Source organism: Amblyomma americanum, chromosome 4 (assembly GCF_052857255.1).
Source record: "Amblyomma americanum isolate KBUSLIRL-KWMA chromosome 4, ASM5285725v1, whole genome shotgun sequence".
Taxonomy (NCBI): Eukaryota; Metazoa; Arthropoda; class Arachnida; order Ixodida; family Ixodidae; genus Amblyomma; species Amblyomma americanum.
In genome coordinates, this window is record NC_135500.1 from 67437694 (window position 1) to 67463675 (window position 25982).

Genomic DNA, 25982 nt, shown 5'->3' on the forward strand with positions numbered 1-25982 from the left:
AATATAGGCAGGGCTTCATTGCAGGCTTAAGCGGGGACATGGCTCTTAAAGCTATTTTTTTTATTTTATGGCCAAATTTGATTAAATTTGCATCTTATGCAGTTTCTTGCACTGATTTCAAATATCTAATTTGTTTCTGAACAGGTCAATTACTTACGAAGATATATGAAATTAATGGTTCATAATTTTCAGAAACAATGAAAATATAACCGCACTACAGAAATTGATAATAACATATGGCTAGGTACTAGAAAGCATAGGGAATACAATGTTAGGAGTGCTTTTTTGATGTAACAAATATTAGCGATGCTAGAGCAATCCAAAGTTCACTGTTCAAAACGTGGGTACCCTATTGTCTGATATAGAGCAGAACTGCTAAATTTTAAAACCCAAATTCCACAATCTGCTCCTAACATTGTGTGCTCTGCCCTCTTAGCTACATTCCACAACAAAAATTATGGTTCTACGTGCCTTGAAGGCCAAGATATCGCTTCCGCAAACGAGCAAAAAGTCAAAAATGTATATTTTGAGAAAACGAGATAAAAGAAATAAACCCACTTTTAACCAAAAATGCAGAAAAAATAGGGCCATATATTGCATCCTATGTAGCTAAAAGCCAGCAGGAGTGTAGTCAGTCTGACTACAACCACCCAAATGACGCTTTTTGAAAGCATGCTGCATGTCCAAAGTCTTTTTGCGCTTCTTTGCAGATGCCACTGCTCGGCGGTTGTCTTTCTCCGCTATGCGCTTCGTGCTCAGTGCTCCAGGGTTGAGGTGCAGCGCTTTCAGTATTGCTGCGGAAGTCCTTTCAAAGCCAGCATTGAATTTCATCACAGCCTCAGCCACTGCAGCTTGTACAGTGAACAGGGAGGCACGCTTTTCCTTCGGAGTTAATGCCCATATCATGGAGTGAAGGGACTCATTGCTGTTCTGAGTACTGTCCCTTTGGCATCGCTCAAGAAGTCTCTCGTCGGAAAGGCACTCATAATTGGGCAACAGGGCCTCACAAATGTATGGTGGCAGATTGTAGCGATGCTTAGGAGCTGTCTAGCCCTTAGCGCTTGCTGCATTTTGGCAGCACCATGAGCTCGGTCCTGGTGGGCAATGGCTGTGGTCTGACACCAGGTCATTTGACGTTGTGTGATGATAAGTGGCCGTCGCTGCTTTCTTCATTCCCTGCACATCACCCTTGTGAGTCTTCAGGGCCCAGCCATAATACCGCGTCAGCTTTGCAACTAGGTCAGCGGTTAGTTTGCCTTTACCGCGAAGGCTCTCTAATCCAGGTCCTTTATGTTTTGTGATGAGGTTTCGCAAGCTTATGCCCATCCGTTTCTGTACGTGGTTAGTACAGTCTTCTTTTTCCACCGAAATGTACCCATACACTTTGGCTTCCTGCAGCACAAGGAAAGCACGGCTGTCACCATCTGAGAGTAGGGTGGTGTACCTCAGGTTATGTCGTTGTTATGACCTCTCAAAAAGGATGAGGGCAGCTTCAACTTCCATTTCACCGGCCTTCTTAGTGGTGTTTTTCTGGCAGGCGTGGCTCTCCTTCCAAGCCTAGTACGTCGGATCATCTTCCTTTGGCCCACGCTCACAACCAGCACAGAAGTTGCTGAGCACAACAAAATCGAGAACAAGCCCCGTGAAAAGCTCGATGACCATGCCGATGCCAATGTGCGACGAGTGGCCGCGCGTCATCCAGGAACCATCGTATGACAAGGGCAATGTTTCCGGGATTCCCAAGCTTCAAGTCGTCGTACAGCTCCCGAACTGATTGCACGCACTGCGTCGTCTGCTTCTCGGCAGCAAGAGCCGCCGCGGGCGCCAACTTCGTCTTCACATAACTCTGCCATGTTTTGGTGTGAAGGAAATGTTCATTGCGGCAAAAAAGTCGTTTAGCGCCATTTGCCGATTCCCAGTGGCTTGCATCGCGCGCGCAGCAAGAACGTTCACAACGAAAGGGTTGGCCTTCTGGTTGCCGTTCACGCGGGGCGAACTACACGTCGACGCAACATCACCGCAGCAAGCACACCTGATAACAATCTTTTTGGCGAGGCCATATTCTCGTTCGCCTCTGCCTACAGTGACGCTACCGCCGCACACTTTGCACTTTACGCACGACATCATCGCGCGTTCACGGAGTTCAAGTTGACGATAACGAAGCCCGGCTCGATGTCAACTGGCGCGACCGCATCGTCGTCAGCGCGAGTGAGAAAATCCAGCTTTCGCGTCGTTGCGGGCGTTGAAGCAAGGACTTGAAGTTTTTCTTGTGCTTCAAACTCTCTCTGCACCAAATCCGCAAGCTTCAACATTGCCGTGTCACGCCGAATGCGGCCGCTGTCCGCAACACTTGAACTCGTCGACGAGCTGGCTAGGCCTACTTCAGCACTGTCTGCAGCTTCGGCATCGCTTGCCGGTGGCGGCGGACTGTTCTCGATGCCCTCCAAAGGAATGGCATGCTTCTGGAAGTTATAATGAGATCGCTTCTTTCTTCTGCTGAACTTGTGCCTCGTGGCGAACTTTCCCGTTGGATCGGACATCGTTGCACACTTGTCACAAAGAACAAAGAGACGCGTCATCGTGTTGCCTGCGGAGTAGAGCAGCCGACGGGAGCCTCGCACAGCCAAACACAGCACGCTTTTTGGTCACCTGCGCTAGCTCGACGAACGGGGCCACACGTTGGGACTTTTCTTTGTGCGCGGATTTCGACGCCACCAGCGAACGGTCGGAGCCGTTTGTGGTGGGAAATTGAAGAAAAAAAGCCGCTCTTTCCAATGAGACCAAGATGGCTGCGATCGCGCGTGGAAAAAGAGCTACGCGTAGCGACAAAAAGGCGTTTCTGCATAGAATTCAGCTCACAGGGATGTTATGAACAGATCGTGCGCTCAAAATACTGAAGCACGGGACTGGAAACCTCGTGAATTTAGGGATTATTAGTTGTAGATTTCGAAAAAGTAAGTTTTAAAAAATCGATTTTTTCGTGATTTTTTCGTCTCAAAGAGCCGTGTCTGCCCTTAAGTTCTATCCTACTATATAGCTTCTGAGTGGAAGGTGCACCTGAAGACTGCTCAAGAACTGAAATCCAATGAAACAGCCCTCGCAACATATTCTTCCAAGAAAGACAAAAAGTGAATACAAATTTCAACACGTTGTCCTTTCGGGCTGGAATGAAAGTTTGCAGTCTCTTCCACTGCTCTCAGATATTTGTCAATCTCACAACTTTGTTGAAGCAGAGAGAACATTCAGTAGTTTGTGGATGCTGTATCAATCAAGCGAAATTATTTGAAGATATAACACAAAACATTACTTGATGCTTCAGCCATCTTCTGTCTTAGAAGAGAGATCTCTGCAAAGCTTGCAAGGCATGTGTTTGAAAAGTAAATTTGTTTTTCTCATATCATGCTTCCCACTGAACTTCATGGATTTTTCATTCTGCACCCGCAGAACTCAAAAATTTTGACCGCCAAAAGTTAGGCGCCTTATGCATTGTTGCATTGAAAAAAAATGAGCAACCAAAAAGTTGGTGGCTATACTCCCATATTAACGAAAACAGATTACTTACCACCAACAACTACAAACGATAGATTTTTATTACCTTGTAGCACCCTCTCTTGGGCGGCGCCGACAACCCGGCTAGCGCGCGCCACCCTGCGAAGAGAATAAAGACGGCACCTGGTCGTGGCTTGTGCAGCCACGACAGTTCTGCAGTTCTGTTCTGGTGTCGGCTCGTAGCAGTGGTCTCGTTTCCTTCGCTCCTGAGGCGTTAAGCCTACATTGGTGACCTAGGACGAGCAATGACCGATCCCACAACATCCACGCAGCAGGATTCGCGTCCGCAGGACGTCTCGTCGTTGCAGGTTCGCCTTCCACCTTTCTGGCCCCAGAACCCGCAAGTTTGGTTCCACCAGGTTGAGGCGCAATTTTGCCTAGCCCGCATCACGTTGGAGATGACGCGCTACTACCATGTTGCCTCAAGCCTGCCTCCTGACTTTGCCGGTGAGCTCTCCGACGTTCTCTCTGCCCCCATGGGTGCTACACCATATTAGCACCTGAAAACCGGGTATGACCTTGGCGACCGACACCCCTCCCAGCTTCTGCGCCGCATGCAACAGCTTCTCAGGGAGCGTGACATCCCCAACCACTCAGCGTTGCTTCGAGAGCTTTACCTCCGATGCCTTCCCCAGCCCATCCGCCTCGTCCTTGCGGCGGCCGGTGACGTCACCCTCAACCACCTGGCTGAGCTCGCAGATAACGTTCATGAGGCCACCTCCCCGTCCGTCACTGCTGTTTTGCCGCCAAGGGACCCAGCGATTTCGCGCCTTGAGGCTCGTCTCGATGAGCTTGCCGCCTCAGTCGCCGCACTCCGGAGCCGACCTCTCGAGACCAGTCCGTCTCGTCTTGATCATCGCGCTTTTTCACGCTCACGTCAAGCTTGGAGTCCCAGCCCTACATCTCTCTGCTGGTACCACAGGCGTTTTCGCCAACGGGCCACAAAGTGTACACCGCCCTGTTCGTGGCCGGGAAATGCCCGCCGGGATCACTAACGGCGGCATGTGGTTCCCCCAGTCATTCAAGCCGCCTGTTCATGGTCACTGACAAGTTCTCCGGCACTCGGTTTCTTATCGACACGGGCGCGGAAATAAGCGTGGTTCCACCGACTAAGGCAGATCGTTCCAAGCCATCAGGACTGTCGCTCCGTGCTGCCAACGCCTCGTCTATACCCACGTATGGGCTACGATCTCTCACCCTCGACTTCGGCCTACGCCGCACTTTTCGATGGGTCTTTGTCATCGCAGACGTGGTTCGCCCGATCATTGGCTCAGACTTCCTCTCCTACTTCGACTTACACTTTAGCGTGTGGCATCGTCACCTTACCGACGGTCTGACTCATCTTTCCATCTCGGGAGTCTCGTCCGACCTTGCTCCCATGGGCATTCGCAAGCTGATACCTTCCTCTCAGTTCGAAAAAGTGTTGGCGGATTTCCCGGAGCTCACTAAGCCATGCAACCTCACTCAGGCACCTAAACATACTGTGACACACCACATCGTCATCCGGGGTTCACCCGCAGCTGCTCGACCGCGCCGCTTGTTTGGAGACCGTCTAGCTATCGCCAAACGTGAGTTTGACCACATGCTGGAGCTCGGCATTATACGCCCGTCATCCAGCGCGTGGGCGTCTCCGCTGCATCTAGTGCCCAAGCGTGGTCCCGGTGACTGGCGTCCCTGCGGCGACTATCGGGCATTGAATGCCAACACTGTCCACGACAGCTATCCGCTGCCCCACATCCAGGACTTTACATCGCGCCTCGCCAGCTGCGCCATTTTTAGCAAAGTTGACCTGTTTAAGGCGTATCTTTAAATTCCCATTGAACCCGCCGACATACATAAGACCGCCATCACGACGCCCTTTGGTTTGTTTGAGTACGTCCGGATGCCTTTTGGACTACGCAATTCGGCTCAAACCTTCCAGCGGTTCATGGCTGAGGTCACGCGAGGCCTACCGAGTGTATTCGCGTACGTTGACGATGTCCTTATCGCCAGCCCTACACCTCATGATCATGAGCACGACCTACGTGCTTTGTTCAAGCGTCTACAGCACTACGGCCTGGTTGTGAATGCCTCCAAGTGTGTTTTCGGTGCTTCTGAGCTCGAGTTTTTGGGCCATCACATATCCTCAGCGGGTATCTGCCCTCTCGCGTCCCACGTCCAGACCATTTAGAATTTTCCCCTGCTCACAACCCTGCGCCTCCTGCGACAATTCCTGGGGCTGGTGAATTTCTCCTGCCGCTTTATCCCGCACTGTGCAGAGCTACTTCGCCCGCTCACCTACCTCCTCCGGTCAACCGCTGGCCCGTCCTCCGCAATCTCTTGGTCATCAGAAGCCCAGGCCGCCTTTACTGCCGCGAAGCAAGCAGTCGCTAACGCCGTGCTTCTAGTCCATCCGCGCAACGACGCCCCTACGAGATTGATGGTGGATGCCTCCAGCGTGGCCATCGGAGCCGTCTTACAGCAGTACATTAACTCCGAGTGGAGACCATTGTCTTTTTACTCTTGGAAGCTACTTCCTGCTGAGACCTGCTACAGCGTCTTCGGTCGAGAGCTCCTAGCCACCTACTCCGCTATTCAGCACTTTCGGCATTTTGTAGAAGGATGCAAGTTTCACGTGCTAACCGATCATAAACCGCTGGCATATGTGTTCCGGACCAACTCATCGAAGTACGTGTCACGTGAACTCCGTCAGGTCGCTTATATCTCGGAATTTACTACCGACATCCGGCATGTAAAAGGTGCAGCCAACACCGCCGCTGACGCCCTTTCTCGTATAGTCGCGGTAGACGCTCCGTCTTCCACCGTCGACTGGGCCGCATTCTCTTCTGCCCAGCAGAATGACGATGAGCTCGCCGCTTTTCGAGCGAACTCTCTCCGATTACGGCTTGTGCCCCATCCTTGCTCACCTGAGCCCTTGTGGTGCGATGTTTCAACGGACTTTCCTCGCCCTTTTGTTCCGGCTTCACTACGTCACCCTATCTTCCAATCTCTCCACGACATGCCATCCAGGCATTCGGGCTACTCAGCACCTTCTCACCCAGCGCTATGTTTGGCCCGGAATCAACGCTTATGTGCGTGCTTGGATGCGCCGGTGCCTACCCTGTCAGTCGACCAAGATTTGTCGACATACCAAGACACCTTCCCAAGCCTTTCTACCCCCTGGCCGTCGTTTCGACCATGTTCATCTCGACATCGTGGGCCCTCTACCCATCTCTCGAGGCTACCGCTATATCTTGACCATAGTCGACCGCTTCACTCGCTGGCCGGAGGCAGTCCCCATTCCTGACATCACCGCAGAGACTGTTTCACGCGCCTTCATTTCTGCGTGGGTATCTCGATTTGGTTGTCCTGGCACTGTGACAACCGACCGTGGACGCCAGTTTGAGTCCTCACTTTTTGCTTCCCTTAATAATATTCTCGGCGCCAGGCATTGCCGTACCACTGCATATCACCCGTGTGCTAACGGCATGGTGGAACGCCTTCACCGCCAATTGAAGGCGCCCGCCTCCCGCCTCGCTGCCCGCCTCAATTGCGCCTCCTGGGTCGACTCCTTGCCCCTTGTGCTGCTTGGTCTAAGGGCCGTCATCCGAGAAGACTTACAGTGCTCAGCTGCAGAGCTCGTGTATGGAAGTGCTTTGCGTCTTCCAGGCGACTTCTTTACATTCCAGCAGCTTCCAGCCCAGCCCCAAAAATTCCTCCAACGCCTGCTGGACTGCGTTAAAGACCTCCAGCCTACTCCCCCACGTCCATCACGCCACCATACCATTTTCGTACACCCCGACCTGGCCACTTCGACCCACGTTTTTGTGCGCCACGACGCTGTCCGAGCTCCACTCACACCGGCTTACGACGGACCTTTCCGCGTTCTCCGCCGCACCCCGAAAACCGCCACCATCCTCCAAAACGGCCGCGAAGAGACCGTCAGTCTTGACCGCCTTAAACCGGCTTACATGGAGACCACCCTGGAAAGACTAACAGCGCCGCCTGACCTAGTGCTCGAGTGCCATCGCCGGCCCTCCGTCCGTTTCGACTTCCAGTCTAGCCAAGGGGCCCTGTAGCACCCTCTCTTAGGCGGCGCCGACAACCCGGCTAGCGCGCGCCACCCTGCGAAGAGAATAAAGACGGCACCTAGTCGTGGCTCATGCAGCCACGGCTAACAGTTCTGTTCTGGTGTCGGCTCGTAGCAGTGGTCTCGTTTCCTTCGCTCCTGAGGCGTTAAGCCTACAACCTTTACATGCAAGGCACTAAGACTGTGCCTGCATTATCTCTGAACTGATGCAGTTCAAAAACGAAGAAAAAGAACCACTGCACAGTAAGCGACAGGAGACGAAGGTAAACATGCTGTGAGGCAAGAAACAAATGCAGCTGTGTGAACCTGCAGCTCCAGCTCAAGCAGCAAATTTGCAGTTCCTACCTTCGTCCCAGTTTTCTTCGGCGTTCACTTCCTGGTAGGTCGGTGGCGGCACGGTGGTGACACCCGACGGACCATCTCGCTCGGAAGCTGGAAAGTGGAAAGCACGCCACGTTATATGCAAGCTGCCATTTTACCCCAAAGGAAGCAAGCAAAACACTGCGCACCCTCCAAGTGCTTGTCCTGCTCACTACGCAGCAACCCAACAGTATAACAGGCAGTGAAGCATTCACAGAGATTGATGTTCATGAACAAAAGCAATGCATGAAAGTTCCAAGCAGCCAAAATTTGCATGCGAAAACAGCAGAAACTCAGTGACATAATCTCGGATGAAAAATTTGTAGAATTCCCAGGCGAGGGTGCACAGTGTACAATGTACACAAATTCAGGTGCCCCAAACATTCTCTCACCCCACTACAGATGATACAAACGTGTACTAGCGACCACACCTTCGAGCACTTTACTTCACCTCAAGTTGTTTGTAACACCATAGACTGCGGCGATCTGAGCCAATCCAAATGGCATGTGCTGCAATACGTGTTCCTCCGTGCCGCTCACCCCACGCCTCCATCCCCAGGAAGGAAAGAACACCAGTGCCCGGCTGCTGCTGGGCACTGGTTGATTCAGCTGATCCACAGCGGACGCCATGTTTACGAATGGCTGCGCACCACTTTGCAGCAAGCCTCAGCCATACTGTGTTTGTGCACTTTTTCTGCAAATTTAACTAGTGAATTTGACTAGTGATTTACCAGAAATTTAACCACTACTAATTTAACCAGCAAAAGCTGTACTTTCAAAACACAGCCCTGAACTACCTTTTCACCAAATGTAATAATTCTTTACAAAATCCAATAGACACCTATTAAGACGAACTCGGTTCAGACAAATTCTCGGATAAGGTGAACAGTATGAGACCACTTGGTCGGTTCCCGATAGAGGTCAATGTAAAAAAAATCTGCTTAAGACGATATGTTTAGTGTGTGCTTCAATTAAGATGCACTTTAGCAGCGGCGCTCACGGGGCTTCTGCGAGGCTCTAGCAACCGAAGGAGAGAAATATTTTAACGCTGCCAAGGAAGAAACCACGCTCCGACAAGATAGCTCCTGGGCAACGCCGCGCAAGTGTGCGAGGAAGCTGCCTTGTGGAGACGCGGGCAGTATGGGCGCACTGACAAGTGGCTGCTGCCACCATCCGAAGTGTGGGTTTCTAGCGGGGAAGCTTTCTTGCCCAACCGGCGAACGCAAGGCACCTTCGCGCGGCGCAGAGATGATGCCCGATCTCTGTATTGTGTGTGCGTCTCGTGCCACGCGGTGCCTCCAGCGTGCTAGATGTGTAAGCGAGGAGTGCACCCGCTCATTGACTCTTGGCTTAAACAGTTGGGAGCCAAATTTTCAGTTCAAACTGCAAAGGCGCATGGCACGCCTGCCCGTAGAGTTAACAGCTATGCTGTGGTAGAAGCGAGATAAGAGAGGGGCACGCCCAGCAGGCACAATGCTCAGTGGCTCAAAAATCAAATCAGGAAAAAAATAGTTGCTACAAAAGAGAAAAAAGTGAAAAAGTGAAAAAATAAATCTAAACCAATGCTGTTTCCAAGAGAATAACGCGCCCGTTTCATGTATGTTCAATTCGCAATTATTCTATCACTGAGAGGACATCTTTTCAAGTAAAATATGCACAGCATGCTTACACATGATTTCTAAGGGCAGTCCTGTTAGGATGAACTTCCGATAAGATAAACAAACTTTCTGGTCCCTTCAAGGGGGTCTACTGTAGTCTCAACACTGCCCAAATATTTGAGGGACTATTTGTTGTCTTCCTTGGCCCTGATGAGTCAAAATTCCTGTATCTCGCTGGAAAGTATAGAAGATATAGAAAGGAGGATATAGAGGATATGGAAAGTATAGAGGTTAGTTAGTGATATTGATTTTAATGGCGCAAAAGCAACTGAGGCTATGATGCAGCAAGCACACGGTTAGAGCTTTTGTTAAAGGTTACGCTTTTTATATCTAAAGATTGTTTAAAACATTGGCTTCTCTGAGAAACTTAAAAATGCTTGTAAAATCAACCAGTGCTTGATCACCCAAAAGTAACATGGGGTGTAGTGGGATGTATTCATTATAGAATGTTGCGAAATATTTTTTCCTCAGTTGTTCCAGTTTTGTGCATACAATTAAAATGTGGTTTACCGTGAGTTCATTGCCACACATTTCGCAGAGAGGTTTGTCTTTTTTTACCAGTAAGCAGTTGTGTATAAGGTGTGTGCAATGCGTAGTCGACACAAAATAACCTCTGTAAAACATTCCTGATGTTTAAATGATCTCCACTTTCTCAAAATGGGTTTTATAGAGTGTAGTTTGTTGTTTGTCTTTTCTTCCCATGCAACTTGCCACTTATGCTTGAGTTTACTGTGCAGTAAATTAGAAAAATCCCTCTGTGGTATGTTAACTTGTTTTAAATGACCAATTCGAGCTTGCGCTGTACAAGCATCTGCTCTCTCATTACCTAAAATTCCAACATGGCTAGGGACCCAGCAGAATATAATGTTATGTTTTTGCTTTGTGATTTTAACTATGTTATGTAAGATTTTTCCTATTATGGGTTCAGCAGCATTTGTAGAGTGCAGCGCTTTGAGCACACTCAGTGAATCGGTGTAAATGATGCTATTTTTTATGTTTTGTTTTACTATTTGTTTTACGGCTACAAAGATGACATGACACTCTGCAGTAAATACCGATGCATACTGTGGAAATCGTATCATTTTTTCGTTTTTCCCTTGAATTACTGCACTTCCGACATCGCTTTGTTTTTGAGCCATCAGTGTAAAATTCAGTGTAGGTGTTATATTTTTCTGGTAGTGCAAAGAACTCCAGTAGAATGTGCTCGTGTGGCATTTTCTCTTTGTTTACGTGTGTCAGTGTGAAGTCACACTTTAGGGAGGCTGTACCATGGTGGCAGATATTCATGTCTTTGTGCAATATTCGGTAGGGCGTCCAGCATTGCTAACTCTTCACATTTATCCTCAAAGCGCATTATTAGTGGCCTGATAAAATGTGGTTTATTATTGAATAATCTTCTAGATGGGCACTTGGTAACAATGGGATAGCAGAGAGGTTTAGGAAGAGAACGGGTTTTTAGGATGCACGTGCATGTAAGTGTGACTCTTCTATCCTCTAGTGTGGGCTCATTAGCTTCAACGTAAAGACTCTTTACCGGGGATGTTCTATATGCTCCAGTTGATAGGCGCAGACCAAGATTATGAACAGGGTCCAGTCGTTTCAAGTAGGATGCTCCTGCTGAACCATATACTATGCACCCATAGTCCAGCTTGGAGCGCACCAAAGAGCGGTAGATTTGTAATAGGCATGCTCTATCGGACCCCCACCGTTTTCGCGAGAGTACCTTCAATACATTGAGGGCTTGGGATGCTTTCTTTTTAAGGTTGTTAATGTGCGGTAGATATGTAAGTTTCTTGTAAAAAGTGACGCCTAAAAATTTATGTTCCTGTTTGACTGGCAGTGTTGTGTTGTGTTTTATGGCACATAGGTAACTGAGGCCATCATGTGCCAAGAACAAGGTATAGGAAAACTCTTTTGTTGAATATTATAGAAATGCAAGAATAATCCTTGCTCTAGCAGCCCTCAAACATTAATATTACCCAGTGAACACATACACAAATTGTATAAATGGCTACAAGTAAAAGCTTTAAAGAGGGCTGCGTAACCTCAGTAGCCTTCCTTGGCTGCGGAAGGATATCGAGGCTCCCAACCAATCAAAATAAAAGCCTCAGCTTTCTTCTCAGGCATGAGAAATTGGCTGAGGTGTACTAAAATTCAAACAAACCAGTGGGTAAAAATTTAGTCTCTTGAGAAATCCCATTTCGTTAAGAAAGCTAAAAACACATGATATATTAACAATTGCATCATCTCCTAAAAGCAGTGCAGGATGAAAAGAAATGCATTTATTATAAAATTCAGTAAAATACGTTTTTCTTATTTCTTTCAGTTCCACACAAGAGAATAAAATGTAGTTAACCGTGAGTTCATCTCCACATTGTTGGCAAACAGGTTTGTCTTGTTTTGTTAGTAGGAAGTTGTGCATAAGGTGCGTGTGGCCTATTCGGAGACAGCATGATCACTTCCTTGAAACGTTCTTGGTGCACACACGACTTAAATTCACCTAAAACTGGTTTTACCAAGTGTAGTTTATTTTTGACCTCATTGTTCCAAGCCGACTGCCATTTTTTTCTTAGTTTCCTTGCTACTAATTTCATGAAATCATTAAACGGCATATTTAGTTTTATTATTTCCTTGCCACGAGCTTTACCAGACACACATCTGCTCTCTCATTGCCTTTTATTACCACATGACTCGGGACCCAGCACAGTTTTACATTTTGTCCTTGAGCTGTGGCAGTTACTATGTTTTGTATGATGTCACCGAGCAGAGGGGAGCTTGCATTTTTAGAATGGAGAGCTCTAAGTACACTTAAGGAGTCTGTGTAGATAACAGCATTTTTGAGGTTCTCACTTAGTATTTATTCTATGGTCATCCATACTGCGTAGCACTCCGCGGTGAAGATGGAGGAACACTGTGGTAGTCTTACTATTTGCTCCGAATTACCTCGCACCACTGCGCTTCCTACGCAACTATCTGTTTTTGATCCATCAGTATAAAATTCTGTAAAACTACCGTATTTTTCTTCAAGGGCACGAAATTCTTGTAATATATGTTGCTGTGGAGTTCGCATTTTACGGAAATGTGCAAGAGTGAGGTCACAGATTACAGGAAAATTGAACCATGGAGGCAGTGGACCACGTCTTCGAGCAACGCCAGGTAATGCATCCATTACGCCGAGGTTTTTGCACACATCTTCAAAACGCAGGAGAAGTGGCCTTATTGCTAATGGTTTGTTGTTAAATAGTGTTCTAGATGGGCACTTTGTGACTATTTGGTGACAGATATGTTTAGGTAGTGAATGGATTTTTAAAACGTACGAGCAAGTGAGCATGGTTCTTCTCTCTGTAAGCGATGGCTCGTCGGCTTCCACATAAAGACTGTTTATCGGTGACGTCCTGTATGCACCGGTGGAAAGACGCAAGCCTAAATTGTGTACTGGGTCTAGCCGTTTAAGGTACGATTGCCTCGCTGCTCCATAAACTAAGCATCCGTAATCTAATGTAGAACGTACTACAGAGCGATGAATCCGTAAAAGAAAAGTCCTATCGGAACACCAATGTTTTCGTGAAAGTACTTTTAGTATATACAGAGATTTAGAAGCTTTCTTTTTGAGTATGTTTATGTGTGGTAGGAAAGTGAGTTTTTTCTCATAAGTCATTCCTAGAAATTTGTGCTCATCTTTAATTGGTAGTGAGACTTCATTTAAATACAAGGAGGGATCAGTGTGCAGTCCTCTTCTAAGAGAAAAAAGAACAGCTGCTGACTTTTGCGTGGAAAACTTGAAACCGTTTCTGTCTGCCCACGTTGTTAGTTTATTTACTGTCATCTGTATTTGCCTCTCACACGATGTAATGCTAGAGGATGTGCAAGCAATCTGGAGATCGTCGACGTAGACAGAATACATGATAGACTTTGGGATTATTTTTGCTAGGGAATTCATTTTTACTATAAAAAGCGTGGTGCTTAAAATGCACCCCTGAGGCACACCGTTCTCTTGAATGAAATTTTTAGAAAGAGTGGCACCCAGGCAAAAGTTGAAATGAACGGTTGGTCAAAAAGTCACTCAAGCATTTTAGCATTCTACCATGGATTCCGAGGTCTCCAAGGTCCCGCAGTATGCCAAACCTCCATGTGGTGTCATAGGCTTTCTCTAAATCGAAAAAGACCGTAAGGCAGTGTTGCTTGTGTATAAATGATTCTCGGACTGTGTTCTCTAGGCGGACTAGATGGTCGGTTGTAGAGCACGCCTTTTTAAACCCACACTGATGGATGTCAAGAAGATCACGAGATTGTAATATAAACATTAATCTAATGTTAAGGATGCTTTCGAAAGATTTGGCAAGTACGCTTGTTAGGGCTATAGGTCTGTAATTGCCAGGGGAGGTAGGTACTTTTCCCGGCTTCAACGACGGTACAATTATGGCTTTTTTCCATGCCTCTGAAACCTCTCCTGATAACCATATTTTGTTAAAAAATTTCAGAAGCGAGTCTACAGCATGTTCGGACAAGTGGGCAAGCATTTCGTAATGGACTTCATCTGGTCCTGGTGCAGTTTGTTTACCTGAAGAAAGTAGACTGTTAATTTCTTGTAGTGTAAATGGGCTATTATATGCTTCGTGAGCACTGCCCTTTATCGGCAGTCTTTCTTTTTCGGCTGTGTCTTTATATTTTAAAAATGATTCTGTATAGATAGAGGAACTAGATACAGTGGAAAAATGTTCGCCTAATATGTCTGCTTGTTCTTTTATATTTGTCTGTACACCAGGGGCGGTCAGAAGAGGAACTGTGAATGGAGAGTAGCGACCAATCATTTTGTGTACTGCCTTCCACTATTTTTTCGAAGAGACTTGGCTGTTTATCGAGGAAATGAAACGTTTCCAGGATGATTTTTCGGCATTTCGACGTATGTACCGCGCTTTTGCTCTTGCTTTTTTAAAGTTTATCAGGTTCTCCTGTGTGGGGTATCGGCAAAATATACCCCTAGCTTTATTTTGTTGTTTTTTTCCTTCTTTGCAATCTCGTGTCCACCACATTTTATGGTTGCGTTGTACTATTCCTGAAGATTGGGGGATAGCCAAGCGTGCGGCAGAAAGAATGCAATTTGTGAAGTTTTCATTTATTTCATTTACATTAAGATTTTCTAACGTGGCTGCTGTTCTAAACAGCTGCCAGACTGCTAAATTGAGCTTCCAACACCGTGGTTTTGTCTGGGTGACTGATGGTGGGAATGACAGGCAGATTTTAACAGGGAGATGATCGCTTCCGTACGGGTTGTCTAAGACATCCCATTTAAAATCGTTAAAAACTGAAGGAGAGCTAAAAGACAAATCTAAAACACTCATTTTTCCTGAACTAGGGGAGCAATAAGTAGGTTTACCGGTGTCCAATAAACAAATATTGTCGGATAGTATAAAATCCTCAATAACCTGACCTCTGCTATCGGTTTTCTCACTGCCCCAGAAACAAGAGTGTGCATTAAAATCGCCAACTATCAAGTATGGCTCCGGTAACTGTTGTAAAAGGCTCTCTAATTCATGCTGTCTTACTTTGAGACGTGGTTGAAGATATACGCTACAAATTGTAATGGTTTTGTAACCAACTACAGTGGCTGCTACGGCTTCGAACCTAGTTTTGAGTTTTATCTCGCTAGCTGCTACGCCAGGTTGCACAATGATTCCTACGCCTCCCGAGAGTCTGCTCGCCCCCTCTCGGTCACGGCGGAAGACAGTATACTTTTTTAGCACCTTTGTGTGCTGAGGGCCTAGATTGGTGTCCTGCACACATAAAGCAATAGGAGAAGTTGTGTTTAAAATGCCTTTTATGTCGTTATAGTTATTTACGAGACCTCTGCAGTTCCAGTGTGTAATGGAAGCCATCTTAATGTTGTGTGCGTGTGTGCAGATAAAATTAATTAATTTTGATTTGGCCCCTTGACTCGGAGCCTCACATTTTTTTTATCGATCCAAAGACCTCCGCCGTCCGTCCGATGTGGACGGCACGGGGCTGCCCTGGGTAGTGTCCATCGCCTCAGCAGAGGCGCTGGACGACCGTGCAGGATGCACGCTGACTTTTGAGTTAGACTTCGACCTGTGGGAAGAGGTCTTGAGGCCCGCTGACCCGGGGGTCTGCGAAGCCTGCTTTGGGGTTGGCGGAGTAGTATCAGCTACTCCACCAGGGGGCGCGAATGGCCCTGCCATAGGCCCACTGCGTGCGGCCTGGACAGGTGCCGAAGCCTGGTGTGGTGCGCCGCGCCCACGCACCACATCGGCGAAGGTTGTTTTCGCAGTGAAGGAGAATCGGTTTGTTTCGGCGTATCGCCTTCTTGCTTCCTTGAAAGAAATGTTTTCAGTGGTTTGCAGAGTAATTATTTCTTTTTCTTTTTTCCACGACGGACAAGCCCTGGAGTATGCAGCATGGTCTCCCTCACAATTTGTGCACCGCGGGGCAGCAACACATTCATCTGACTGGTGGTCCTTCGAGGAGCATTTCGCGCAAGTTTTGCGGCCGCGACAACTCTGAGCCGTGGCCGAACCTTTGGCAATTGAAACATCTGCGTGGGTTGGGTATATATGGCCTTACATTTATTTTTAGGTACCTGACTTCAATGCTTTCAGGTAGTGTGCTGGTGTTGAAAGTGAGGATCATGTGTTTCGTATCTATTTCCTTGTTATCCTTCCGGATCTTTATCCGCTGAACATTTATGACATCTTGGTCGGCAAGGCCTTCAAGCATTTCTTTTTCAGAGAGGTGAACAAAATAAATTTCTGATACGACGCCTCAGACTGTGTTCAAAAACCGGTGTGATGTGATGGAGACAGGAATCTCCCCTATGGATACAATGTTTGCAAGTTTCAAGTGCTGGACGGTGTCACGTATTTCAAGCAGTAAGTCGCTACTAGCCATTTTTGATACCTTGTACCCAAACCCCAAGGTCAGGCACTTTGCTACCAAGAATGGGGAAATCAGTCTTGCTTGTTGTTCTTCAGCTTTGCTGTGAATGACATGAAATTTTGGGAATGACACTTCATCGTCCCATCGTTCCGCCCTCTTTTTAGAGAGCGATCAGGTTGGGAATGAAGGGGAGCCATAAAAAATTTAGTTTTTCAGCCACGGTGCCAGCCACCCACCACAGAGCCCAACAAGGGGACTTGTTGACTGGCAGTGTGGTTTGATTCATGCACAAATTGGGATCGACCTGTAGGCCTCTTCGTAATGAGAACAGAACAGCTACTGTTTTTTGAGGAGAGAATTTGAATCCATTTTTCTCTGCCCAAGCAGCCAGTTTATTTAGTGTGATCTGTATTTGTCTCTCGCAGGACAGTACGCTGGAAGAAGTGTATGATATCTGTAGGTCATCTACATAAACTGAATACATTACGAACTTGTGTATTACTTTGGCCAAAGGATTTATTTTTACTATGAAGAGTGTCGTGCTTAAAATGCATCCCTGGGGTACGCCATTCTCTTGCGTGAAGTTGCTCCTAGACGGACTCTGAATGTGCGGTTGGTCAGGAAGTCGTTCAAGCAGTTCAGCATCCTGCTGCGGATCCCTAGCTCTGCTAGGTCATGGAGGATGCCAAACTTCCACATGGTATCATGGGCCTTCTCCAAATCGAAGAAGACCCCGATACAGTGCTGTTTGTGGATGAACGCCTCTCGGATGGTGTTCTCTAGGCGGACAAGGTGATCAGTCGCCGAGCATGCTTTCATAAATCCACATTGATGTACATCTAAGAGTCGACGAGATTCAAGTGTGAAGGTCAGTCTAATGCTTATTATGCTTTCGAAAGATTTAGCAATGCAGCTGGTGAGGGCTATCGGTCTGTATTTATTAGGACTTGTTGGTGGTTTTCCGGGTTTCAGAAAAGGTACTATTATTGCTTTCTTCCACTCCTCAGGTATATTCCCAGTTGTCCATATTTTGTTAAGGAATTTCAGCAATGCCTGCACGGCAGCCTCAGAGAGATGGGCAAGCATAGCGTAATGCACATTGTCTGGGCCTGATGCAGTCTTTTTACCCGAAGATAATACCCTAATCAATTCCTGGAGTGTGATGGATTGATTGTAGTCCTCGTGCATGCCTGCTGCAAATGGAAGTTTTTGTTTTTCTGCTATTGCTTTGTGCTTCTGGAACGTGTTTGTGTAATTGGACGAACTGGAAACTTCAGCAAAATGCTCACCTAGTATGTTGGCCTGTTCCTCTAATGATGTTTGTGTCCCAGGTGTAGTCAATAGAGGAAGTGTGAAAGGTTTGGTTTGGTTTGGTTTATGGAGGTTTAACGTCCCAAAGCGACTCAGGCTATGAGAGACGCCGTAGTGAAGGGCTCCGGAAATTTCGACCAACTGGGGCTCTTTAATGTGCACTGACATCGCACAGCACACGGGCCTCTAGAATTTTGCCTCCATCGAAATTCGACCACACGTCTTTCGGGCCAGCAGCCGAGCGCCGTAACCACTCAGCCACCACGGTGGCTTGAAGTGTGAAAGGGGTATGGTCACTACTGAATCTACGAACTTTTTCCCACATCTTTTTTTGAGGTTATTGAGCTGTTTATTGAGGACACATATTTCTGCCACAAGGATTTCTCGGCATTTCTTCGAATGAATCGCGCTCTGGCCTTGGCCCTCTTAAAGGCAATCAAGTTCTCTGCTGCTGGATACCGACGCAGAGAGCCCCAAGCTTTATTTTGTTGTTTTTTTGCTAATGTGCATTCTTGTGTCCACCATACTTTGTTTTTTGTGTACGAGTCCTGTTGTTTGTGGTATGGCTAGTGTAGCCGCCGATATTATGCATGTAGTAAACCTTTCGTTAATTTCGTCTATGGTGGGGTCTTCACAAAATTCTTTTTCTAGTGTGGCATTAGCTGTAAAAAGTGACCAGTCGGCGAGGTGAAGTTTCCAGCGCCGTGGTCTTGTGGAGATGACTGGAGTAGACGATGAGAGGTTGATGATAATAGGTAGGTGATCACTTCCCAGAGGGTCATTTAAAACATCCCATTTAAAATCGTTAAAAAGCGATGATGATGCGGAAGCTAAATCGAGGAAGCTCATTTTTGCCGAGCTGGGGCAACAATAAGTGGCTTTTCCTGTATTTAAAAGACAGATGTTATTTGAGAGGATAAAATCTTTGATTGCTTGCCCCCTAGAGTCGCAGCGCTCGCTTCCCCAAAAAGGGGAGTGAGCGTTAAAATCCCCAACTACCAGATATGGCTCTGGAAGTTCATCTATCAATACTTCTAGATCATGGACTGTTAATGTAAAATGTGGAGGAATGTATACTGAACAGATTGTTTGTGTTTTATAGCTGACGATGCTGACTGCAACCGCCTCAAGTTTTGTATTGAGCTTGATTTCTAGAGCAGGAACGGCGCTTTGGACGACAATTGCGACGCCTCCCGAGAGTCGATTTGCCTGCTCGCGATTGCGTCTAAAAGTTTTATGTTTCAGGATATGCCCATGTTGTGGACCAAGATTGGTCTCCTGAAGACATAAAACTATGGGTAACACTGACCCTAAAATATGTGTTATGTCACTGTAATTCCGCATAAGTCCTCTGCAATTCCATTGAATTAAAAAAGCCATGTTTGTGTTTTTGAGAGGAAATGAAACGGGATTTACTTATGTGGTGGGCCCGTTATGAGGGGCCTGTCTTTTTTTCACTCAAGAGAGCTGCTCCGCCGCTGTATTGGAGGAGGAGTGGGTGTTGTATCCATCACCTCAACAGAGGTGCTGGAGGACCGCGCAGCCGCGGTTGCGTTAGATTCAGGTTTCTCCCGACGGGGGGAGGTCCTGCAGGATGCCGACCCATGGACCGGCGGTCCCTGCTTTGGCAATGACAGGGCAGCTTTCGCTGTCTCTGCCTGGGGCGTGGATGGCCCTGCCATCGGCTCGGTGGGAGCGGCCTTGGCAGGTGCCAGAGTGCTGTGTAGTGCTACGCCCCTGCGCACCACATCAGCGAAGTTTTGTTTTGCTGTGAAGGAGAATGTGTTTGTAAGCGCAAAACGCCTTCTCAGTTCTTTAAATGATATGTTTTCTTTTGTCTTTATGGTGATTATCTCTTTTTCTTTCTTCCAGGACGGACACGCCTTGGAGTATGCAGCATGTTCTCCTTCACAGTTTGCACAGCGCAGGGCTGCATCACATACATCAGACTTGTGATCATTCGAGGCACATTTTGCGCAAGTTTTGCGACCGCGGCAGCTCTGTGAGCCGTGGCCGAACCTTTGGCAGTTGAAACATCTGCGAGGGTTTGGTATGTATGGTCTTACATTGATTTTCAAATATCCCATGTCGATTGTGTCGGGCAAGGTGCTGGTGTTGAACATCAGGATCATGTGTTTTGTGTCTATTTCTTTGCTGTCCTTCCGGATTTTGATTCTGTGGACATCTATGACGTCTTGGTCAATGAGCCCTTCGAGCATTTCTAATTTCAGTTATGTGAAGAAAATCATTTTCTGATATTACGCCTCGGACAGTGTTAAGTGAGCGATGAGGAGTCACGGAGACCGGGATTTCCCCTATGGACGTTAGGATGGAGAGCTTAAAGTGTTGGACATTGTCACACAGTTCGAGCAATAAGTCGCCGCTGGCCATTTCTGGCAGCTTATAGCCAATGCCTAAGGTTTCAGTCAAGCACTTTGACACAAGGAAGGGGGATATTATTCTTGCCTGTTTATCTTGTTGTTCGCTGTGGATCACATGATATTTGGGAAAAGTTACTTTTCTTTTTTGAAAGAAGTTGTCTGCCTCGTTCCGCCCTCTTTTGAGAGAGCGATCAGGTTTTGAAAGTAGGGGAGCCATAAAAAAATTGTTTTTCGGTCATGGTGCCAGCCACCCACCACGGAGTCCAACAAGGGGACGGGACAGGAAATTGAAAGCAAGTCCTGCCCACACCAGCTGTACACCTCAACTATAACCAGATATGACACAACTCAGTGTAGTTAGTCACACAAGGTAAACCCTCGCCGCCAGGAAAAAAGAAAAAACAAAGAAGTGAGTAGGATATATGAGAGTTGTGAGACAGAGATAGGAAAGTGAAAGATGGAGGGGAGGACAGGAAAAGACGACTGCCGATTACCCCCGGTCGACTCAGGCAGGAGGTGCCGTCTGCAGGAAGCTGGGGCCAAAGTGGTGTGTTGCCTCCGCCGAGGGGCCTTAAGGGTCCAAAAGCTCTGCATCAGCTCAACCACCCAGATCCCCTTTTCCCCAAACACGGCGATGCCACGCACGGGTAGGCGCGGGTGCTCGGGTCCGTGGTGATGCACTGTTCACCATCATCCCCTTGCGGGGATGTCCCTGCGGATGCTCGGGAACCCGCGGTGTCGCCACTCACCGACGCCTGCAAGCTGGAGACGCCCTCCTGCGGGTGGAAAGTATAGAGGTGGCCAGCAGAGCAGTGCCACAAGATTAATCTGCTTCCTAAAAATGTCCGTGCAATGGCAAGAACTGTGTGGCCTGTAAAACAAAAGGTGGAAAGGCACCCACAACCCTCAAGAAGCCACAAGTTTATCTTGGAAGAATTGTGAAGTTCTGCACAAATGTCACCCAAAACTTGTAGTAATAGGGTCAAACCTGGATATAACAAACATGAATTTACAAATTGTGGGTTATATCGAAATGTCCCCAAAAAATATTTATAACAAATACATGCAATTCTTACTTTATACAGCGAGTGCGGTTTGCCATAAAATAGATATGTCAAGCTGCAAAGCGCCAAGTTGACCCCACTCGGATGACAGGCAGCGTCTGCTGCAAAGCGCCAAGTTGACCCCTTTCAGATGACGGACAGAGCCTCATTATATTGCCACGTGCCTAGCTCCGCGCGACAGCCTTGTTTGGTGCCGACGACGACGAAGCGGTTGTTGTGGGCACGAGCGGCGCGCTGGTGCTGGTCTCTGTGACTCTGTGATCGGAACGGCAAGCCGACCTTATTCTCTGGTCCTCGGCAACGTGTACCTTCCCTGTGACTTCAGTCGTGACACTGGTGGAGGTGCCATCGATGATCCCTTCTCCTGCGGACGATCCTACGCGGCCGCCTCTCGTGACCACTCCTGTTCATCGTACCAGCCGACGGCTCCGAGGCTTGCCCCCCGAGGCCTTCGCTCTTGACGAAGAGACCCTAGCTGTGGCAACGACACCGCCCGCCCGTACCATGACTGTCCCTTCCACCCCTTCGACCTGTCTCATCCTTCAGACCCCACGCGCCCCTAAACCATTTCACGGTGAGCAGTTTGAAGACGCCGAGGACTGGCTAGCTCACTACGAAAGGGTCGCGACGTTTAACGGCTGGGACAACGCTGCGAAAATGCGGAACGTCTACTTCAGCCTTGAAGACGCTGCTCGGACATGGTTCGAGAACCGCGAGGCCACATTCTCTACGTGGCCGGCCTTCCGAAGCCAGCTCCTCAGTACGTACGCCAACAGTGACCGCCGAGAGAATGCCGAGCATGCCCTAACCTCTCGAGTTCAGCGTCAGAACGAAGGGGTCGCAATGTACGTTGAAGACGTCAGGCGCCTTTGCCATCGCGCCGACCCGTCCATGAGTGAGGAGAAGAAGGTGCGGCACCTTATGCACGGCGTCAAAGAACAGCTTTTTTCCGGCCTCGTGCGGAACCCGCCCACCACCGTCGCGGCATTTCTGGCTGAAGCTGTGACCATGGAGAAACTGCTACAGCAGCGATGCAGCCAGTACGGTCGGCCGCTGAATTCCATCTCCACACTACCGCCGTCTGCCCGAACCGACTACAATCCCGGGGAAGATATGAGCTCCCTTCGCGACCTCATTCGCACCGTGGTTCGTGAGGAGCTCCAGCAACTTCATGGATCATTTACTCCTGGTGCAGCTTCCCTGGCCAGCATCATCCGTGAGGAGGTCCAGAACGCACTCACGCCACCGACAAGTACAGTCGTTCCACCACCACCCCCGGGCCCCACCCAGCGGATGACTTATGCTGATGTCACACGCCGCCCAGCCCTGCTACCTACCTCTTCGCCTTACACGCAACCTCAGGTCGCTGTGCACGCTGCGGAACCGCTGCCCCTTTGGGCAGATCGGCGCCAGGCGCCCCGGAAGACTGATCTCTGGCGCACTCCAGATAACCGCCCTCTCTGCTACCATTGTGGCGAAGCAGGTCACCTCTACCGGCAGTGCCCTTATCGTCAGATGGGCCTTAGAGGATTTTCCCCCGACAGCCCTCGTCCACGGCCTGGTCAGCGGCCTCAGGACATCGCCGAGTACGTCGCCCGCCAGCGTAGTCTGCCACATTCTCCTCTTCGCGAGTCGCGCTCGCCTTCGCCTTCTGGGCCACGGTATACCGCTGGACGCCATGGTTCCTCGAGCCGCACACCGATTCGCCGTAAAGCTTCCACCGCCGCACCGCTTGATTCGCCCCGACGTCGAACGCCGAATTCCTGTCCAGTTTTCGCCGCACAGACCAGATCGCCCCGACATCGTCCGCATCGCCGACCAGTTACCACCGCCGTGTCGCTTAAATTGTCCCGACGCCGACCACCCAACCGCCGTCCAGCTTCCGCCGCCACACCGCTCACTTCACTCCGAACCGACGTCGACAGGCCCTGGTCTTGGCCGGGTCTCCCTGGACATCCCTATTGTCATCGACACGAAGGAGGTCAGCGCTTTAGTTGATACGGGAGCCGATTATTCTATCCTTAGCGGGCGGCTTACAAGGACTCTGAAAAAGGTGGTGACGCCATGGAACGGACCAGACATACGGACGGCAGGCGGACATGTGGTTGCACCACTGGGTATGTGTACAGCCCGGGTTACGGTGCGAGGCTGCACATTTGTTGCGACTTTTTTTGTTCTACGCGAATGCTCTCGTGATGTTATTCTTGGCATCGACTTCCTTCGTGAGCACGGTGCCACGGTACCGAACCGCTTGGTGACGTTTTCCGTCAAACTGGCCACTGAAAGGCATGAGTACCGCGGGTCCCACTCCACGCTGCGAGTCGCCGATGATAGCCTCACAGTGCCACCTAGTGCCAGCATCCTCGCCAGAGTTACTTGTGAGGAGCCACATCACGGCCTTCGGGTTGTTGAGCCTAATGTCTCCCTTTCACTCGCCTTGGGAGTTTCTGTAGCAAGGGGTCTTTGTTTCCTTCGTGGAAGAGAGACGGAGGTGCTTGTCACCAATTTCTCCAATGTACATCGACATCTGTTCCATGGCACTGTCATCACTTACGTCGACCATCTGCACGAAGTCGCCGAATGTTTTGCTTCAGAGGAAGCTACGCCTAGCACTGAACCGGATGATGCCGTACACGCTGTCGACATCAATTCTAGCCTTTCCTCCGTTGAAAAGAGGCAACTCCAAGATCTATTGCTGGAGTTTCGTGTGTGCTTCACGTCTTCATCTAAAGTGCAGCAAACGCCGGTCACTAAACACCGGATTATCACGCATGAAGGCACTCGACCCATCCATCAGCAGCCCTATCGTGTGTCTCCTCGGGAGAGAGACGCTATCCAACAGCAAGTCAAGGAGATGCTCACCGATGGCGTCATTCAACCTTCAAGCAGCCCATGGTCGTCGCCTGTAGTCCTCGTTAAAAAGAAAGACGGAACACTTCGTTTCTGCGTTGACTATCGGAAACTTAACAGTATGACAAAGAAGGACGTCTATCCGCTGCCACGGATTGACGACTCTCTCGACCGACTTCGCCGAGCCAAGTACTTCTCCTCCATTGACCTCAGGAGTGGTTATTGGCAAATTGAAGTTGATGAGAGGGACCGTGAAAAAACTGCCTTCGTAACACCAGATGGGCTCTATGAATTCCGCGTCCTCCCATTCGGGCTCTGCTGTGCTCCTGCCACCTTCCAGCAGATGATGGACACTGTGCTCACAGGTCTTAAGTGGCAGACATGCCTTGTTTATCTCGACGACGTGATAATTTTTTCACCGACGTTCACAGAACACCTGCGCCGCCTGAGAACTGTTCTCGAAGCTGTCCGGTCTGCCAACCTTTCTCTCAAGCCTCAAAAGTGCCACTTCGGGTTCACCGAATTGAAGTTTCTTGGGCACATCGTGAGTGCTGATGGCATCCGAGCTGACCCTGAGAAACTTGCTGCCGTTGCTGCCTTTCCCGTCCCCGCCCACAAAAAAGCAGTCCGACGGTTTTTGGGGCTGTGCTCCTATTATCGTCGCTTTATCAAACACTTTGCACAGAGGGCCAGCCCTCTGACTCTCCTAACTCGAGATGACGCATCATTTTCCTGGGGCGCCGAGCAGCAGATGGCTTTCGACGAGTTACGACGCCGGCTCCAGTCACCCCCAATCCTGGCACATTTCGACGATGATGCCAACACAGAGTTACACACGGATGCGAGCAACGTCGGCCTTGGTGCCGTTCTAGTTCAGCACCAAGACGGGGTCGAGAAAGTAATTGCCTACGCCAGCCGTGCACTTTCCCGTGCTGAGTGCAACTATTCCACCACTGAAAAAGAATGTTTGGCAGTAGTATGGGCCGCTGCCAAGTTCCGCCCATACCTTTATGGCCGATCGTTTCGTGTCATCACTGACCATCACTCCTTGTGTTGGCTGAAAAACTTAAAGGATCCTTGTGGCCACTTAGCACGTTGGGCATTGCGCCTGCAGGAGTTCGATTTCGATGTTATTTATAAGTCTGGCCGGAAGCACACCGATGCTGATAGCCTGTCCCGCGCCCGTCGGCCCTCCTTCGTCAGATGCCACCGACGACGATAGCTTCCTCGGAGCAGTCACTACGTCCGATCTCGCCTCCAAACAGCGTGCCGACGACGAGCTGCGACTGATTATTGACCATCTTGAAGGTGGGCATCCTACAATACCCCGGTATCTTGCTCGGGGGTTGTCGTCGTATTGCCTCCGCAATGGGGTGCTTTATAAGAAGAATTCTACGTCGAGTGCGAAAACATACCTGGTAGTCATACCGGCTGATCTAAGGCACGAAATCCTCCTGGCCTGCCACGACGAACCAACTTCAGGGCATCTTGGCTTTACACGCACCCTAAACCGAGTCCGGCAGAACTATTACTGGCCACATCCTTCTCCGAGCGTTAGACGTTACGTACAGACTTGTCGACAATGCCAGCGGCGAAAACAACCCACGCTCAAGCCATCCGGTATGTTACAATCTATTGAACCACCCCTCACACCCTTCGAGCAAGTGGGCATGGACCTTTTAGGCCCATTTCCTTTATCCTCGAACGGACACAAGTGGATCGTAGTCGCCACAGACTACTTAACACGCTACGCCGAAACGAAGGCCCTTGCCCGAGGTACTGCCGGCGAAGTTGCTCGATTCTTTATGAACGACATTGTGCTCAGACACGGTGCACCGTCGACCATCAT

At 49.0% G+C, this 25982-nt stretch overlaps 1 protein-coding gene across 2 annotated transcripts in view; it reads right to left on the reverse strand.

Annotated features, from left to right (window-relative positions):
• LOC144128019 (uncharacterized) overlaps nucleotides 1-25982 on the reverse strand; it is a 124702-nt gene that overhangs the window by 63766 nt on the left and 34954 nt on the right. For both annotated transcript variants that reach the window (XM_077661071.1, XM_077661072.1), the window contains one exon: nucleotides 7964-8050. In XM_077661071.1, the coding sequence (XP_077517197.1) occupies nucleotides 7964-8050 (87 nt within the window). The remainder of the gene's footprint in view (nucleotides 1-7963; nucleotides 8051-25982) is intronic.